The sequence below is a fragment of the Pollachius pollachius genome, assembly GCF_949987615.1.
Source record: "Pollachius pollachius genome assembly, chromosome: 4".
NCBI classification, from domain to species: Eukaryota; Metazoa; Chordata; class Actinopteri; order Gadiformes; family Gadidae; genus Pollachius; species Pollachius pollachius.
The window spans coordinates 23,720,768-23,736,107 of record NC_136937.1 but is presented as its reverse complement, the minus strand read 5'-3'; the positions used below and the strand labels follow the sequence as shown (position 1 = coordinate 23,736,107).

Genomic DNA, 15,340 nt, shown 5'->3' with positions numbered 1-15,340 from the left:
GTACTTTGTTAATGCTTGATAATAAAAAATAGTGTGTGTGTGTGTGTGTGTGTGTGTGTGTATATATATATATATATATATATATATATATATATATATATATATATATATATATATATATATATATATATATATATTAGTGCTATCAAAATTAACGCGTTAATTTTGGAGATTAATTAAAATTTTGTAACACGTTAAAAAAAATAAACGCTGTTAACGCAGTTAATTTAGAAGTTGTTCATCTTTGGCGTGCTGAAGACCCTGCTGAAGTTACCTCCACGGGGCCTCGCCAATCTACGCTAATGGAGTGTGGTGCTCGTGGGCGGATAACTAAACTTGTAAGTGAGAAGATAACCGATTCCTTGGTTATGTGGATAGTAAAAAACTGCCGCCCAATGCTTGGAGACGACCGACTGAGAGAGGTTATTCGTGCAGCATCGGGAGATAGCTCTTACGCAGCTTGCTCACTGCATTCGTCCGTCAACGGACGACGGAAGGCGTGTCTGACGGATGGGGGAGTGGTATTTGCCAACGGAGCCACGATCTGATTGGCTGACGGATCCGTTGCAGCCTGAAAAGTTTGAATTTTCTCAACTTCTGAACGCAAGAGACGGAGCCGATGGAACGGACGGATCCACAATGCATTTCGGGATCGCCCCATGCAAAGTCACTGAGATCCGTCAACGGACGGATGCAGTGGGCATGGGGTGTTATAATCCACCCTCGAGAGGAACCATAGTGTCAAGAATACACACTTTGTATAAGAACGAGAGGGCTCGGCGGAGGAACATGCTTGAGGAAGCAGCGGACATCGCTGATTCCTCAAGTTAATTTGTTAATCTATTGACAGCGCTTATATATATATATATTAGGGGTGTAACGATCCATCGATGTAGAACGATACATTGAACGATGGCGAACGATACAACTGCATCGATGCAACGCCCAAACATCGATGCATATCGCTGTATTATACGCTTTTATTTTGACAAGTCCTTGCGCGGATGTTTATGAAACTATTTCTGTAACAAGCGCCAAGCCGCTCGTATCCATTTACCAGTTAAACGAGGCAAGCAACAACAGCGAGCACATGTGTGAGCAGATAGGTTGGGATGGTTAGGATGTTCAAAATTAAAGATCATTACAGGCTCTTTAATTTAAGCCATAAAAAACCTTTTGCACTTAAATGCAATGTGGCACTTTATTATTTGTATTAAAAATGGATTGTTTTTGTTTTAAATATCCGGAAGAGCAAAGAAATAAAATGATGAAATTATAATTAAGTTGATGTGAGTTGATGTGAATGTAAGAGGTTGTGTTAAATCGCCATATGATATCGTCTCATATCGATCGCATGACCCTGAATCGAATCGAATCTAAATTGCATCCCGGCAGTCTTTTGATATCGGCAAATATCGTATCGTTGTCCAATGAATCGATTTAATATTGTAGATTTACACCCCTAATATATATATATTGGGGGGAAAACAGGAGTCAGATCAGAGCGCGTTGGACAAGAAGGGTCGGACACGAGCTCCCCTTGTGGGTTCAGTCCCGGTTGTCAACACCACCGCCAACACAGGAAGGAATTTGCCAATTCAGACAGAAACAAGGAAGTTATCTCCAGTGTTTGGAGGACACATAAACCTTGTGGTGGTTTTGTTGTTTTGGAACCCTCGATGCTATCCGCCATGTCTGGCGGCGTCTTATTTTTGTTCCTTAAACCTTAAAGGGTTCACCCAGTTTCTTAAGGGCTCATGTCATGCCACCAGGTGTGGGTGTGATTAGCTTGTGCAAGCCGTTTGGCACAAGGAATGATTTTCATAGTGACATCACAAGTGGGCGTGTCCTCCCAGATATACAAAGGATTGATGAGCAAAGTTTGAGCAGCGCCCACTGGGTAGGCTGGTAGATTGATCTAACCCGCATACATCTAGGTGGACACGCCAACTTTTGATGTCACTATGAAAATCATTCCTTCCCTGTGCCGAACGGTTTGTACCAGCTTATCACACCTACACCTGGCGGCATGACATGAGCCCTTTAAGACCACAGGTTAATAGTTGATATCGTCTATGTTGATGTAAATCAGCCGTGAATCTTTGTTCAGCTCGCCTGATTTCGTGGTTTAGACGCGTTTGGCAGTTGGCGAATGGACATCCTTTACATTTTCATTTAGGGCATTTAGCATTAGAAGGACGCTTTTATCCAAAGCGACTTACTACTATAATTACATTTGTCAGAAGAAAGAGAAACGACAATATATCGCTGTCGGTACAGTAAGGATGTTCATAGAACCAAGTGCCAAGCACAATCATCAGGTTAACCCATTCTCTGTATACAACAAAGATAGCTTGGATAAGACATTACACAATGCTAAGTACTATTTTTAAGTGCCAGGAGAGTAGGGGTTGAGAAGGGGTGTTGGGGGGGCGGGGGGGGTAAGGGAAGAGGCTATGTAGAGTCCAGGTGAACTCTGAACAAGTGCATCTTGAGTCTCTGGTGGAAGCTGGTGAGAGACTCTGCAGTCTTGACATCGGCAGGGAGCTCACTCCACCATAATTCAAAATGGTGTGGAGCAACTCTCAGAGCTGTATCTTTTTTTTTTAACTTTGGAAGAACATATGAACTGCCCTGGCTAGGTAGATTTCTTCAATAGTGCTCACGAAACAACAAATCCACAAGTTTGGATTCTGTGTTTACGGACACAGGACTTAGAGACTGAGGTGCAGAGACAGTGGCTGTGTTGTCGGGAGTTTGATGATTCTCAAGTGCAAAGCATATCAATAATTTGCGAGTGAAGGTGTAGGAGGGAGTGTTCGTTACACTGATCGGAACCCAGCACAATCCTGCTGTGTCTCCACTCCACTGTGTGTGCTCACAGACTGGGAGACCGAGACAGAGAGGCGGGCAGTAAGGATTCTTGAATGTTAAGTGTCCTGGTCATGAGCACGGTGGTGGTGTCTGAATTGAATAGTGGATTTTGCCTGTTTCAGTGGATTAGCTCAGCGGGGAAAAAAGTGAAATCTGTGTTCTGTCAACGGCCTCGTGTGCATTCATACAACCGGGAACTGTAACTGATTGAAATGTTGCTCTGCACTCAGAATTCAGAATGCTCAAACCGTCCAAAACACTGCTCCTTTCCCCCCTCAGGATTGTAACCACACTCCGTAGTCTCTGTCTATGAGGATGAGCAGTGGCGTTAAACACAGAATCTAATGTTCAGTTTGGGGGCACTATTGGACAAAACTGCCTAGTTTGTGTGCAGTTATACCAGATTATTTGTTATTAGTTGTGTGACAGCTATGGGAGCTGTTCCACACCCGTTAGGACGATAATGGATGTCAACATCAAGCTGACACTCTACTAATTTGCGATGAGAGTTCACCTAGACTCTGCATATTCACCCCCTCCCACCCCTCACACACTTGTTGTATGTTGTACGTCCTGGCCCTTAATGTACGCACTTATAGTATGACGTCATACTTAGTTTTAATACTTAGTTGTGTAGTGTCTTATCCTAGCTATCGTTGTTGTATACGGTGGTTGGGTGACGACAGTGATATATTGTTGTTCTCCTTCTTCTTACAAACATACTTATTATTAAGTCGCTTTGGATCAAAGCGTCTGCCAAATTCCCTGAATGTAAATGTAAAGATTGTTGGTTCCACTCACCTTGACCTAAGACCGTAGCCTTCTGGAGACTCGCCATAACACAAACTGGGAGGATAAAGGAAACCAAGCTACTGCATCGTTAAGCCACTGGTTCCCCCCCAGTGTGTCACAACGTGTCTCGTCTTCGATGTCCGTGGGGGGGTTGCTATGGCAACAGCGTACATGGTACTTGTAGGTTTTGTCTTGGCAGCTGAGCAGATGGTGAGATAATCAACAGCAGCCAGCCGCCCGTAGAGAGGTGTGGGCAGTGTTGTGGTTCCACCTGCCAACATTAGAGGGTTTTGCAGACGCTGGAGCACTCCATCTCTCTAATGGTGTCACTCTAACCTTCCAGTTGTCCCAGTATGTCTCTTTGTGTTTGGTACTGTTAACACAGATCAGATCCGCTCACACATTGCGTTGATTTACGAACTAGCATCTCTAAAATCTTCTCCATAGTTAGAAATACCTTGATATGGTCTTGACTATGCAAGTAAACACAATCCTTATTCCGTCTGTCCCCGCACACGGTTTTAACAATGTGTTCATTCAAGATACCACACACACAGATCGTTCCTCAGACTCATCGATTCGACTGATTAATCGATAAACGACACCCAGAGGAAAGGGTCCCAATGTAATCACCCCTCACAGTAACATTGGATTGGTTGTAAACTGCGTGACCAAACCAGGTTGGGTGGTCAGAGGAATGGATTCAGTTGATTGCCTGAGGGTATACCGTTGATCAATGACCGTCCAAAGGAAACATCCCCATACCGCCTTTAACAAGCGGTCATAAATGGTAGACACCATTACACAAAGAGCTTTGTTGTTCAGAGCAACCAATTGATTTACCAATCGCTGATCAATGATAGATTTAGGGCACCCCGGTGGCTCACCGGGTAGAGTGCGAATCATTAATGGTCAGTTCTGACCACAGCGACCGGGTTCGATTCCTGCCCGTGGCCATTTGCTGAATGTCCTCCCCTCTGTCCATACCCTCCTGTCTATCTCACTCTATCATAAAGCATAGAAATGCAAAAATAAATCTTAAAAAACTATGAACAAAATAATATATTATCAATGTATATGCTCCCTCCCCCAGCGGCCAGACGCCGGCCGAGTCGGACTACCAGCTGCTGGAGATGGCCCGGCGCCTGGAGATGTTTGGCATCCGGCAGCACCCAGCCAAGGACCGCGAGGGCACCAAGCTCAGCCTGGCGGTGGCCCACACCGGAGTGCTGGTGTTTCAGGTGCGGAGGGGGGGTGTGTGTGTGTGTGTGTGTGTGTGTGTGTGTGTGTTTGTGTGTTTGACCTCGTTCACCTGGTGGCCATCTTGGTATTTTTGGATGGAGGAAGGCTTGTAGAATCTTCTGGGAAACCATGATTACTCAATAGGGTTTTGGTTTTTGGTGGTGTTAAGAATACAATTCAAGTGAGTTGTCATGGTCAATCTTAAAGGTTCTAGAAGGTTTCCCCAGCCGACGAACCAATATGGCTGCGAGGTGAATGCGGTTTGCGGTCACACTGTTATTTCGGGCTGGATGGTGATGTGGTTACGGCTCTTTTTTTCCCAGACAGAACGTTGTGGGTTTGATCCCCACTGTCGACTGTTGTCACCCTTGAGCCCCTCACCCTGCTCCTGTACGATGGGTTTCTGTTTTGCGGCAGAAAATGGATAAAAATCTATTTCCATGCTAATCATCCGAGACTAACCCTCCAGTAAGTCCAGTTGTTTAGATGTTGGGGTTCATGTTCTGCCCCTATTTCTGTACAGGGCTACACTAGGATCAACGCCTTCAACTGGTCCAAGATCCGCAAGCTGAGCTTCAAGCGCAAGAGGTTCCTCATCAAGCTGCGGTCGGACCCCGCTGTGAGTCCACGCCTCCTTCTGTTCCCTCCCTTCCTGTTTGATCACATTCGTGATGCTTTTTGTTTTTGGGCGGCATGTGTCTCAGGAGGTAGAGCGGGTTGGCTGGTAACCTGAAGGTTGCTAGGTCGATCCCCGGCTCCTCCTTGCTGAGTGTCGAGGTGTCCCTGAGCAAGTCGCCTCACCCTCACTGCTCCTGCGAGCTGGCTGTCACCCTGCATGGTTGACTCCCCCGTGTGTGAATGTGTGTATGAATGGGTGAATGTTAGGCAATATTATACAGCGCTTTGAATGGACACTGGTTAGGAAAAAGCTGTATAAATGCATTCCATTTATACAGTACTTTGTATTTCTGACTTGAACCTTTGCCATTTATTTTTTGAACTGTATTTCCTTACTATTCTGGCTGTGTGGTTGAGATTCGTCTTTAGGATTGAGTGTTTTTGTTACCGATTGCCGTCTCCGTCCGTTGGACCGTTTTTTGGAACAAACTCGTCAAGCTCAACGTTTTACTCCTTTCCTTTCCCTCCCTGTTCCCTCTGCTCCTCCCTCCATCTCTCCATCCCTCTCTCCTCCTCCCCTCCCTCCATCTCTCCCTCCATCTCTCCATCCCTCATCCTCATCTCTCCTTCTCCCTCCATCTCTCCATCTCTCTGTCCTCCCCTCCCTTCATCTCTCCCTCCCACCCCCTCCTTCCCTCTCTCCCTCATCTCTCCTTCTCCCTCCATCTCTCCATCCCTCTGTCTTTCTCCCACCTCATCCCCCCCTAACCTTCTTCTATATCCACCTCCCCCACCCACGGGTGCCCCCTTGCCCCCCAGCAGCAGAGCAACCACCACGACACGCTGGAGTTCTCCATGGCGAGCCGGGACTGCTGCAAGGTGTTCTGGAAGGTGTGTGTGGAGCACCACGCCTTCTTCAGGCTCTTCGAGGAGCCCAAGCCCAAACCCAAGCCCGTCCTCTTCACCCGCGGATCCTCCTTCAGATTCAGGTACACACACACACAATTGCACACTCGCGCACACTCGTGCACATTCGCGCTCACTCGCACACTCGCGCACACTCTCATGCACACATGCACACACACACACAAAAATAAGTGTGTGTGTAACATACTATCGAAGGCGTAAACCGAGTTGTAGTGGGATGAGGTTCGTGTGTGTGTTTTGTCTGCACTTGTTTCTCTCGTTTTAATCTTTTTGTTTGTTTGTTGTTGACGCACGCTTCTATGGGCTGATATAGGTCATATTGAGAGGACTCAAGGAGTCGTAGTGCTGTACAACCCTAAATGAACGTGAATATACCAGAACCTAGGCAATTAGAACTTTGTTTTTGACACGTAGCATTATCTCACATGGTAACAATATCTCCCCATAATGACAAATCATTTCATTCATGATATAGAACTCTTATTACAAGATAATTGCAGGGAATCATATTTATTGTATTGTGACTTTTCTGTCATTTCAACACATCATTCTCTGTTCATTTGAACTCATCTTTACTCCTTTCCCTAATAATATTTTGTCTGCGTTGTGTTTTATTTCTCTCAATGTCCTCTTTCCCTTGTGTGTTCAGCGGTCGGACGCAGAAACAGATCATTGATTATGTGAAGGACTCGGAGTTCAAGAAGATCCCGTTTGAAAGGTGAAGTGGTGTCAGCAGTGGTGAAGCCCGTATTAAACCAGAGCTCAGCGTCTGTCTGGAAATCTTAACACAGAAATGGGACAGGGACAAAGAGACCAGAACAGTATATAAAGATGTTTTGTATTCATCGTTTTAGAAGGCAACTTTCTCTGCCTCCAGATTGGTCGGTTGGTCAATTAACCCTTTTCTGATTGCATTTGTCTCCAGAAAGCACAGTAAGATCATGTCCGGCCTGACCTCGTCCTTCCGTTCCCAAGTGCCAAAAGAGGTACGTCATTACACCATGCCCATCATCCAGTCATCTTCCACGTCCTCGAGTGTTTATTAACTTACTGACCGCCTCTCTTTACCCCCTGCTGTGTAGAGGGTCATGTCCATCCCCCTGGCGGACCAGACTGACACCTCCTCGTTCAGGGCGGACCACCGGGGCGACCCCAATGGACCCCGAGACACGGCCGTCAGCAATGGCTTCCCGGACGCCCCCGGCTCGGACCCGACGGCACGCTCGCGACAGACCCGCCTCCACGCGGCAGCGGTGGGCTCCGTTCCGGCGGGCGACCAGCACCTCCTCAACCCAGGTTCAGCGGGCAGGGCCAACAAAGGCAGCACCTCTTCCATCCCTTACATAGACTGCAGCGACGTAGACAGCGAGCAGGATGCAGCCCGGGGCCACCGGGCGGCGGCCGCGGGGCCCCGGGGCCGAGGCCACGCACATGACAGCAATGGGGACGAGGGGGGGTCTCCTTATCGGCAGGGCAACAACGGTTTTGTGGGCTCAGGGAACAGCGGTAGCATTCCGGGTCTGGGTCTGGGCCGGGGGTTGTTTGGGCTGGTGAACGGGTTTCACCACTCCAACCCGCAGGGGCTGCAGCTCACGCAGCAGCAGCACAGGCAGGTTCTGATGGGGCTGCAGGTGCAGCAGCAGCCGCAAGGCATGCTGGATAACAGGGGCAGGTTGGTGGAGGGTTCACCACAGGGCAGGTGCAACGTGAGCCAGGCGGGGCCAAGCCTTGACGAGGTGGAGCAGAGGTCGTTCCAGGGCCAGGCGCCCCTCCACAGCACCCTGCTGGAGGAGATCCTCCAGGGCCGCGGCGCGCTGGGCCGGGCCCATGCGGGGGGCCGTCCCCTGGGGGCCGGAACCCAGAGCCAGTGCTCCAGCCCGGTGCTCAGCAGCTTCCACCACAGGACCAACTCGCTGAGCTACGGCGAGGGGATGGTCAACGGCAACCAGCCAACCAGCCCGCGCTGGGACGACGGCGGGCATTACTTTAGCAAGCGCCCGGGCGGGGCCGGGGCCGACCCCCCGCCTGCCCCGCCCCTCACGCCGCTCTCGCCGTCAGCGTTGGGCCAGTACGGCAGCTACTCCCCCATCGTGGCCCACCGCACACCCGCCCACCTGGCGCAGCGGCCGCCCAACGACAATGGCGCCCGCAACCGCTCCGACACGGACCCCTTCATCCTAAGCTACAACTCGGTCGCCCCGTCCCGCCAGCGCGACCCGCTGGGCGCCGGCATCAGGGGCACGTCCACTCCCCACCCCGCACCTGCCTCCGCCCCCATGGAGCGCCGGGGACTGGTCACCAACGGTAACCACTCACCGGCGTCGGCGGGTGCCAAGCTGATGGTCCCGGGGAAGGCACGGCCCAACGCGGCGCAGCGGCTGTACGGGCGCCGGGGAAAGCCCGAGGGCGACGCCTCCGGCAACAACAACCACCACCAGAACAACCTGAACCAGCTGCCGGTGCAGATGATCGACGGGTCCTCCAGCAGCGGCACGGACACCAGCGACACGGAGTCGGACACGGGCAGCGGCGTCGGCTGTGGCTACGGCCAGCCGCTGATGTACGGCAACCCGGCCGCCGTGCACTCTGGGAACGCCAACAACGTGGTGAAGGGGTCGCCGCTGAACCGGAGCAAGTTCTCCTTCGGGAGCCTCCAGCTGGAGGAAGGGGAGGGGGTGGGGGACGAAGAGGAGGAGGAGGAGGGGTGTTATCGCTTCACCGAGGAGGAGGTCGGAGGGCGTGTCTTTAGCTGCTGAGGGGCTCGAGAGGCGCCCGGCGTGTGATTGGCCGAGACGAGGCCTTGTGGGGGAAAATTAGATGTTTTTTGGACACAGTAACTGGGACGGAGGATTGTGTACAGTGCTTTTTGTGGAGTACAAAGGACATTGTATTCATGGCAACGCTTAAACAAGTTGGCCTTTCAAGCGTCTCCGGGGCTTTGGGAACCTGAGAGGCCCACCCTACTTTAAGGTGAAAACAGCAGTCGGCGCCCCGGGACCTTTTGAAATGGTTCTCAACCCTCGGCCTCTGCTGCTGGTTCTATTGAGGACACAGGAAGAGCTGACTGGTCTGAGGTCAGCTTGGCTGTTTGAGGACGGTTGGGTTGGGCTGAGGAGATGAAAGGGTCAAAGGAAATCTGGTCCGGAGAACGTTTGTTTGAGGCACAGGGGTATGTCTGTAGAGAAGAAGAAGAGCTTTTTACAAAGTGCCATAACTTTGTTGTGTATGTACAGTAGTAGAGCTAACTATAGAGTTAACTATATGGTGTCAGACGGTTTGCCGTGGGATTTGAAATGGTGTTTTGTTCGGAGTTGTGATACTGGGGGGATTCATGGATATGGTTGACTCAAGGAGTTCAACAGAGGGAATGCCATTGGTCAATAGGCCAGTAAATAGGTTGTGGGGTTCTGCCCGAGGTTTGTCTTCTAAACCGTTGTCAGACCCCGGTGTGTTGTAGTGCGTGAGGTGAATCGTCATTTCCAATCTTGTATCTTTTGTATGATCTTTTGTTATTAAGTGACTGTTTAGTCAATAGATAGAGACCCTATGTCCACACAATGGCTTTGTCACGTAGGTCTTGAGAGACGTCTACCACTGAACTAGATGCTCTGTGTGAAGATGTTGATACGGCAGACTCGCTTTGTGTCGTAGTTTGTTGGATTTTCCTACGAGGAATTCACTTATTGGATCGGTTTACGTCCTGGTTCTAAGTTATTCCAACCAGGCGTGATGTTGTAGCTGTTGACCACTCTGCCTTCTCTCGTGGTCGGTGGAAGAGTTCCCTCTCCTCTTCCCCAGCACTTCCTTGACACCGGGTGTAGGTGTATTCCTGTCTTGTCCGTTGGTTTGACTGACTTTCGCTTCTTCCATCCGCATTGCTGTCATTTGCCTCGGCTGTCTGCTGCCCACTGTCACGCTCGCGACCCACCGACGTGGGTCTGGGGCCAGGGACTCCGGCCGAGTCGGGACCAGATTTCATTGAATTTGGGACCAGATTTGTTTGAAATTGGGACCACATTTTTTGAATTTGGGACCAGACTGTTTTAGATCTTTTTATGGCGATGTGTTGAGTGAACTAGTGATAAAGGCCAACGTTGTTTCAAGCCCTGCCCCTTTAACTCTGATTCCTACAAAAAAGTGAATCTTGCACACATCGTAATGAAGGAAATTCAGGATATCATTTTGTAGCAAGGTTTTGTACGATTTTCCACTTGTGATCCACTTCTACAGCGTTTTCTTCAGCAGAATTACAAAATACCCTTCTTTATCGTAGAAGGCATATATGAGGATTTCTCTGAAAATATTTTCTACATTTTTATAGGGTGATTAATCACATGTCATACTTTTCTTGTGTCGTTTTACTCTTTTTAAGACAAATTTACTTGAATAGACCGCACTGTTTGATAAACAAAATGTCGATTCAGCACGGTGCCTATTTGGAAACACTCACCTCCCCATTCTATGTATGCTTTTTATTTTATTTTGCTCCAAATCAATGTCTGACCCTTGAACTGCTGTCCCTCTGTCACTGCTCTGTAACTGCTCTGTCACTGCTCTGTCACTGCTCTGTCACTGCTCTGTCACGTCTGTCTGGGTCTGCTCTCTCCCGCTGCTTCTTTCAACACGGCTGAAAATTGTTCCATGAATTTTGAAAAATGCGTGGTGCAAATATTCTTTCCCCACTTTCTATGTTTACCGTCAATTCCAAGGCATTTTCTGTAAAGCTTTGAAGTCCCAACGGCATTTTGGATTGAGATGGGCTTACCCCGTTCTCACGCCTCACAACACGATTTATCGTAATCTTTTACCCAAGGAACCTCGTATTTTTCACAACCTTGCCTTTTTGTCTCACTGTACACATGGACCGACCGGGGCGGACTCACAGCCAACATCTGAATAAAGTCTTAATATAAACCAGAATGTTCTAGGTGGGTGGGAGGATGTTGTATCAAGGCAAAGCAAAGTGTAGCTCAATCAGCGAAACTGAGCGGAATACGTTTCTACAAACAGTTTCCGTGTGATATCTGGCATTTGGTGTCTGAAAGTGTGCATGTCGAATATTGAGAGAGGCGGGGACACGTACTGTTGGTAGGCATGTGCACGCACACGCGTTTGAGCATTGGCTTAGAGTCTGCCCTGAGTTCCTATTCACTGTCTGCTACCAAAAGCAAGCCCAGATATATGGTGTTTCTTAAAACTATGTACATATTACAACGAAGTTTGTGATTTTCTTAGTCAATTTCATATTGTTATTTGTATGGACGTTAATCAGAGATCCTTATCTAGATTCATTTGATAATATTTTCTGATAGTGTTTCAGCGATCCTAACTTTGTACAATGCTAAACAAGGTTTGATTGTATTTCTGACTGCTGGATTTTGTTAACACTGTAGGGACGTCGAACAGGCAGCAGTGTGTTATTGAGATATATGCATCTATATATAGATATATATATAATGTTTTTTACGAGGTACATGCTAGTACAAATAGCACAGTGCAAGCTAACTTTATGCAACGTTTTAGATGTAGCGCGCTAACAATATACGTATTTAAACCACCACCAATAACCACTGCAAACCTGGTACTTTTTAACTTTCCTGACACCCTTGCATTGTTCAATGTTGGAGAATTCTGCATGGCAATCTTGTTTGGTGTTCTTTTTTCACAAATGTCCTTTTTCTAATCGAAACAATCTCCCATTGAAACTCACCCCCTGAAGCACTGTTGACTTTGTAACACTGTACACTGTATCTCTCTGTCTACACCGCTCTGCTCTTTGTATCTCTGCAACGCACTCGCATCACTTGAACGGTCTCACCGTCCACGTCTTGAGTCTCTGCTGTGTTTTATTTTTGTTTTGGAATGCGTTCTTCCCCCGGTGACCTCTCCTTAACTACCTGTATCCTGTGCTGCACTAGAGTCAATAAAATAAGGGCCTGAGCTCCAAGACAAGGGACTGTGTAGCTTTTGTGTAGACCAGAGAGAATATGTGCCGCACACACTCACAAGCACACCTACAGGCACGCACGCACACACTGTAGTCTGGCAAGAATATATGCCTTGCACATGCATGCACTGACACACAGTGTAGACTAGAGAATATTTGCTTTACGCAAACATTCACACACGCACACGCTCAAACACAGCCACACTCTCAAACACAGCCACACGCTCAAACACAGCCACACTCCAATTGCACACTCCAATATACTCCTTCGTGACCTGCACCTAGAAACTGAAAAGTGACTATTGTACACACACGCACGCCCCACACACGCACGCACGCACGCACGCGGCCAACACACAAGCACACATGCCACACACACACACACACACACACACACACACACACACACACACACACACACACACACACACACACACACACACACACACACACACACACACACACACACACACACACACACACACACACACACACACACACACCTGTGCTTACTGTGTAGTAGTATATCATTTTGTAGTTTCAGTCTGTCAGTGATTGTATTAAGTCGTCATAGTGGCCCAGCCCTTATCGTGTTGTTGTTGTGTTTGTTGTTGTGGTGTTGTGTAGTCGTCATGGTAGTGGACACTAGCTCCTACTTTGTGTGTAGAGTAGATTGATTCGATGTGTTGCTGTTGTTTTTTATTTTGTGAACACTCGTTGGTCCCAGATCTGGACTGGTTGCCATGGTAACGCTCCAGTGTGGTCAGTGGACTCTCAGTGGGAAACACCCGGGCAAGTATGCTGGTCGAGTCGTAGTGCCGGGGAACTAGCTAGTCCCGCCTGTCGTAGTCTTTCTGTCCGTTTATTTTGTAGTTCTCTAGTTGTAGTGGCCGTGGTTTTCAATCCTCCCGATCACATTTCCTTCTGGGAGGGGAATTGATCATCAGATCATTGATTAACTTTGTGTTCATCAACAAGACATTTGATTGATTACGTAGACGATTAAATAACAATCTGTTAATTAATAATACATGACTAATAAATCATCCCATTCATGAACCGACCATTCTGTGTTTAGAAGTTGTACAATTCTGAAATGCATTCATATGTAACGACGAGGCAGTCATTAACGACTAATTCTTAGTTCATACTCATTATATGTATTTAAATTAACACTTATTCACACTTTATTTGAGCAGAGGTAGGAATAACCTTGCGTCACGTCTGATGTTATTCAAACATGGGATAGTGCGTTTATCCTGAACTCTTCTTCTGACAAATGTACTTATTGTAAGTCGCTTTGGATAAAAGCGTCTGCTAAATGTAACGTCAACTACGCATGAATGCATTCTTGTTAAAACACGAAAGTAATTTTGGATCGTACCTCTGAGCTCCAGCCCTTATCAAAGGTCATCTCATAGTATTCATCATCTGAGATGTTCAGCTTGGTTTGAGATCCAGTCCTCAGTGTGTTCCTCCTCTCCTCTCCTTCCTCCAGACGGTCTCGGTTCCCCAGACCTCCCGTCCACCACGCCCTCTCCCCAGACCCCTGTCTCCCCCGACGACGGCGTGGTCACCGGGCAGACAGCCCCAACAGTTGTGGCCACGGGGGTGGTGCCGCCCGTATCGCCCTTGACCACGGAGCTGTGCGTGAGTACGAGTCCCGTGGATCCACTGCCCTCACCGCTTACCAGCCCCCTGCTGATGGAGGCGGGCTACGTGCGCACGGACGACGAAGACGAGGCCAGGAGAAAGGTGGGTGTCTCCTGAGGGTGTGAGGTGGAGGTGGGGGTGAATTGAGGGTGTGAGGTCGAGGTGGGGCGATAGGAAGGTGGGGGTCTCGTGAGTGTGAGGGTTTGGGGTGGAGGTGGGGCGATGTTTCTAAAAGCACCTTACGGCTGGGTGTAAAGATGACGAATGGATGAATCAATCAACTTCTCCAGTGTACAGCAGAGAAGGTGAGCCTTATCATACTCTTAAATGATGTGTACAATTCTGCCGTGTGTCCATCTAGGATAATCTAACCATTCAGTTGGATGTTAGAAAAAGTTTATCAAGTTTATGGTTATAGATCAGTGCCATTGGTTATAGATTATGCATTACTACTTTTGGGGCTGTTATAGCCATAGATCTGTACTATTGGCAATGTTATAGATAATGGATTGGTACTATTGAGGACGTTATAAATTATAGATCACTACTATCGTGGTTGTTATAGCCTACAGATTACTACTATTGTGGATGTGATAGCCTATAGATCATTGCTATTGGGGATGTTATAGATTATAGATTACTACTGAAGTGGATGTTAGACTATAGATCAGTGCTATTGGAGACGTTGTGAATGCTGGATGAAGAAGCAGAGTGATGTGTTTGTCTCTGTGTGTCCAGAAGTTCCCAACAGACAAAGCCTACTTCCTGGCCAAGGAGCTGCTGACCACCGAGCGCACCTACCTCAAAGACCTGCACGTCGTCACCACGGTGAGGACCACACAGGGCCCTGCCCGCCCTGCTACCTGCTGAGGTCATCGCACTCGGTTCTTTTAAGAACCCTCTCTTTGGGCTCCCAGTATCATTAATCTCTCTCTCGCTCTCGCTCTCGCTCTCGCTCTCTCTCTCTCTCTCTCATATTTTTTTTTTCTTTTTCCCTGGTCTCTCTCTCCAGCTGTGTTATTCTATGCTAATGCTTTGATGTGGTGGTAGGTCTGTTGTTGCTTTTTAAAGAACCAAACTCTCTCAGTGTTCCCTCTGTGGTACCGCACTCCTGTCTGTCTGCTTCACTATCTGAGTCTCTGTCTGTTTCCCTATCTGTCTGTCATATTCACTGTCGGTGTGTGTGCCCTACTCTCACATTCTGTGAGAGAACAGCCGCCTGACTTTTTGGTGTGTGGGTTGAATTTATCACCCCACTGCCATGGTGTTATTGAACGTCTGTCCTTG

General features: G+C 48.2%; 1 protein-coding gene across 2 annotated transcripts in view; it reads left to right on the top strand.

Annotated features, from left to right (window-relative positions):
• Positions 1-15,340, top strand: part of LOC307074932 (FERM, ARHGEF and pleckstrin domain-containing protein 1-like) — an 81,562-nt gene that overhangs the window by 53,928 nt on the left and 12,294 nt on the right. The window contains exons 8-15 of one of the 2 annotated variants that reach the window (XM_079735346.1): positions 4,760-4,907; positions 5,432-5,527; positions 6,349-6,515; positions 7,103-7,171; positions 7,379-7,439; positions 7,536-7,749; positions 13,899-14,155; positions 14,795-14,881. In XM_079735346.1, the coding sequence (XP_079591472.1) occupies positions 4,760-4,907; positions 5,432-5,527; positions 6,349-6,515; positions 7,103-7,171; positions 7,379-7,439; positions 7,536-7,749; positions 13,899-14,155; positions 14,795-14,881 (1,099 nt within the window). Of the gene's footprint in view, positions 1-4,759; positions 4,908-5,431; positions 5,528-6,348; positions 6,516-7,102; positions 7,172-7,378; positions 7,440-7,535; positions 7,750-13,898; positions 14,156-14,791; positions 14,882-15,340 lie in introns of both variants that reach the window. The other variant, XM_079735345.1, reaches the window with a different exon arrangement.